This window comes from Portunus trituberculatus, chromosome 24 (genome assembly GCF_017591435.1).
Source record: "Portunus trituberculatus isolate SZX2019 chromosome 24, ASM1759143v1, whole genome shotgun sequence".
NCBI classification, from domain to species: domain Eukaryota; kingdom Metazoa; phylum Arthropoda; class Malacostraca; order Decapoda; family Portunidae; genus Portunus; species Portunus trituberculatus.
In genome coordinates, this window is record NC_059278.1 from 14,499,956 (window position 1) to 14,504,253 (window position 4,298).

The window sequence follows — 4,298 nt, forward strand, 5'->3', positions numbered from 1 at the left end:
CACGATAAAGATGCGATTCCACGATGACGATACAAGTTTCTATGATAACGATACGAGTTTCCACGATAACGATACGAGTTTCCACGATAAAGATGCGAGTTTCCATAATAACGATACAAGTTTCCACGATAACGATACGAGTTACCACGATAACGATGCGATTCCACGATAACGATACAAGTTTCCACGATAACGATGCAAGCGTGGTGATTTCACGCTATTGTAGTTTACCTCTCTACACAGGTGCCATGATGAACCCTTCCTCCCCAAGGGTCCATCCCAGCAGTCTTGTGGGTGTGAGGGCAGTGCCTCACACAGCTCGCCATGAGCAATGACCCGCCACACACCATACCCCAGCCATTGTCATGAAGTCAGTCCTCTAACCCCTAAAGAACGCCTTCGTTCTGCCAGTGTCCGGTGCATGGTGCACAGCGTGCCCTCGTTCATGACGAGTTGTTCAGCGCGGTGCCGTCACAATCAAGGGATCCGCACACACCCTCCACCACACCCTATGGAAGGAGCCCTTATCTCCCCATCAGGAGTCCCCCATCCGGGCACCATCTATTGAATGGTAAACATTAATTCCTTGTTCATGGCGACCCCTTGCCTAGTGTGAGGCGCTGCAAGTGGATGACTATAGTGAAGCTTGAGGCCGCCAAGGAAAAGAAGGACCTGCTGCTGCTTCCCTGCCTTGGGCCCAGGGAACCAGCCACCTTTCCCCCCACCTCACCGTGCAGCGCCCAAGGCCGTCACGGCCCTCGACGAATTTAGCCAAAACTTCTCAAACTTCATCTAAATTTTTATCCGAATATAAAATCATCGATGGTAAATGAAAAATGGCTTTGTTTTGAAAATGTGTAAGAGTCGGCTGATCAAAGAAACAAGGTGAGGCTGTGATGGTGTAGGGTGATCTCGACTAATACAGTGGTTTGTTTGGATTATTTTTATTAATATAAAACAATCACGTCTACATTTTATATTTCTTGATTAAATGAATGACATAACTGATATGCGAAGGTATTCTTGTATCATGTGTGTACTTGTGAATCGTCAGTGTAGAAAGTATTGAAATATAAGAAAGTGCATGTGTGTACAGCGTGTATGAGTGACTGTATACTGTAATATATATATATATATATATATATATATATATATATATATATATATATATATATATATATATATATATATATATATATATATATATATATATATATATATATATATATATATATATATATATATATATATATATATATATATATATATAAAAGAGAAAGAAAACGAGTTTATAATAGTCTGTCTTAGAAGTGTGGTGAGAACTATTAATAGTGGTGTTCCTCAGGGTTCTGTCCTGTCACCCACTCTCTTTCTATTATTCATTAATGACCTTCTTAACCAAACTTCTTGCCCTATCCACTCCTACGCTGATGATACCACCCTACATCTTTCTACGTTCTTTCAGAGACGTCCAACCCTTCAGGAAATCAACAGATCACGCGGGGACGCCACGGAACGCCTGACTTCCGATCTTTCTAAGATTTCCGATTGGGGCAGAGAAAATCTAGTAGTTTTCAATGCCTCAAAACTCAATTCCTCCATCTATCAACTCGACACAACCTTCCAGACAACTATCCCCTCTTCTTCAATGACACTCAACTGTCTCCCTCTTCCACAATGAATATCCTCGGTCTGTCCTTTGCTCATAATCTTAACTGGAAACTTCACATCTCATCTCTTGCTAAAACAGCTTCTATGAAGTTAGGTGTTCTGAGGCGTCTCCGACAGTTTTTCTCGCCCTCCAACTGCTTACTCTGTATAAGGGCCTTATCCGTCCCTGTATGGAGTACTCTTCGCATGTTTGGGGGTTCCAGTCACACAGCTTTGCTTGATAGGGTGGAATCGAAAGCTCTTCGTCTCATCAACTCCCTCCTCTGACTAACTGTCTTCAGTCTCTTTCTCACCGCCGAAATGTTGCATCCCTTTCTATATTTTATCGCTATTTTCATGGTAACTGTTCTACTGATCTTGCTAACTGCATGCCTCCCTCCTCCTGCGGCCACGCTGCACAAGGCTTTCTTCTTCCTCTCATCCCTATTCTGTCCAACTCTCTAATGCAAGAGTTAACCAGTACGCTCAATCATTCATCCCTTTCACTGGTAAACTCTGGAACTCCCTCCCTGCATCTGTATTTCCGAATTCCTACAACTTGTCTTCTTTTAAGAGGGAGGTATCGAGGCATTTGCTCCCCTAATTCTGGCTGACGGTTTTGGCACTTTTTGAAGTCTTTGGAGAGCCAGCGCTCAAGTGGGCCTTTTTCTAACTTTCTTTTTTTTTTTGCCCTTGGCTGGCCCTCTTCCCTACGTAAAAAAAAAAAAAAAAAAAAAAAAGTTCAACAGAACACATGGAATGCGTGCAATGGGTGACTGATATGATCCACTACAATACCCTAGCTTCGAGATAACGAGAAGCGGACTCGCCGTGTCTTGTGCGGAGGTTCTTTCAGTACGGCGTCACCGAACTGGACGGCAGGAACAGTGGCGAAACGGACTCGCCATGTTTTGTGCGGAGGTTTTTCCAGGGCGGCGGCGGGCTGAAAGGCAGGCAGAGCGGCGGAGTCAAGAGGAGATGAGGAGGAGCGGGCGGCAACCCTGCGGGAGAGTCAATGCAGCGTATGTCGGTCGTGTACTGAATGTGGGGCACTGGGTATCTGTCTTCCTTGGTGCGTGAGTTGAGAGCACGGTAGTCTCCACAAGGCCTGATGTCACCATTCTTCTTCTCTACGATGTGAAGAGCAGATGATCAGTTGCTGCTGCTGGGCCTGATGATACCTTGGCGCATCAGAGACTCGAACTCGGCCTTGGCTTGACGGTAGCGTTCAGGAGCTAAACGACGGGCCTTAGCGTGAACTGGAGGTCCTGTAGTCTCGATGAGATGCGTGACGTGGTGCTTGATAGGTAATTCCGCTGAGTAGGGCTGCGTCAGCGTGAGGAACGACCTGAGTAGCGTAGCAAACTGGTGATCCTTCTGGATGACGGTGAGATGCGTGCTGTCACATGATGCTGGTTGAGCAGGGGAGGAGATGGAGGTGAGTGGGTCGATGAGCCTCCGTCCTTTTACATCCACGAGAAGGTTGAAGTGTGCTAACAGGTCAGCACCGATGATGGCTTGAGAAACTTCCCCAACGTAGAAAGTCCAGTCAAAGGAGCGGCGGAGACCGAGATTGATAAGCACTTTGCGTCGCGAGTAGACAGGAATCTTGGTTCCGTTGGCGGCGTAGAGGTGCAGGATGGGAGGCGTGAAGAATACTGACATCTGCGCCAGTATCGATGAGGAAGTGGATGCCAGAGCGGTAGTCACGAATGCGTAGCAGCATAGAAGGTTGTTGGCGGGCAGAGTGCTGCATCACTGCTCGCCTTTGGAGTTTGACGACTTGGTGCAGGGAGCGATGCACTTGAGAGCTTTCTCGCCAAACTTTTGGTGATACCAGCACAACCCAGGACTGCTGGAGCGGGAACGGTGCTCGCGGCGGCGAAGACTGACCGACCGAGAACGTGGACGGTCTCGAAGCTGCTGCTTGAGCTGAGCAACTTCAGTAGTGAGCTGAGAAACGAGCTCGGTGAGGTGAATCATCTGGCTGCTGTCAGACAAGTCAGACGAGACGGCAGAAACTGAAGAGACTTGTGAGAGGGGGTAAGGTAGCCATGTAGTCGTCTGCGAGCGTAGCAATGGCGTCGGGGTGCTGGTTGTCCTTGACGCTGTATAGACTGTGTTGTATGGCGGAGGGAAGCCGCTGGTAGAACAGCTGTTTGAAGACCTCAGCATCAAAGGATTGGTACTTGTCACCAAGTAGCTGCTTCATGCGGCGCAGGAGTTGAAAAGGCTTCTCATCACCTAATTCTTCCTTGGAGAGGAGTTCGCGGAGGCGAGTGGCGACAGAAGATTGCAGGCTCTTGAGTACGGCGGTCTTCAGTCGAGTGGCCACGCGTGTTAACGCATTAATTCTCCCAACCCTTGGCCTCAACCCTGCGAACACCCTGGGACAAAGGAGACAGGGCTTTTTGCCCAAGGGGAGCCAGACGCGGATATGACGGATTGGGTACCGCCATAGGCATCCGACCCAGGAGAACAGCACCCTTAAGTGGTGCCGGTCTCAGGCCACCGTAAACCACGTGATAGCTACACTCCTTGGTCACCAGTGTGATGGTGTAGGCCCGTAGGGTGATCTCGACTAATACAGTGATTTGTACGGATTATTTTTAGTAATATAAAACAATCACGTCTACATTTTATATTTC

General features: G+C 47.7%; 1 protein-coding gene across 1 annotated transcript; it reads right to left on the minus strand.

Annotated features, from left to right (window-relative positions):
- Window positions 1-2,802: 2,802 nt before the first annotated feature.
- On the minus strand, window positions 2,803-3,315 carry LOC123508189. Its single transcript, XM_045261722.1, has one exon. It carries the CDS (start codon window positions 3,313-3,315, stop codon window positions 2,803-2,805), a length of 513 nt encoding a protein of 170 aa, XP_045117657.1.
- Window positions 3,316-4,298: the final 983 nt, after the last annotated feature.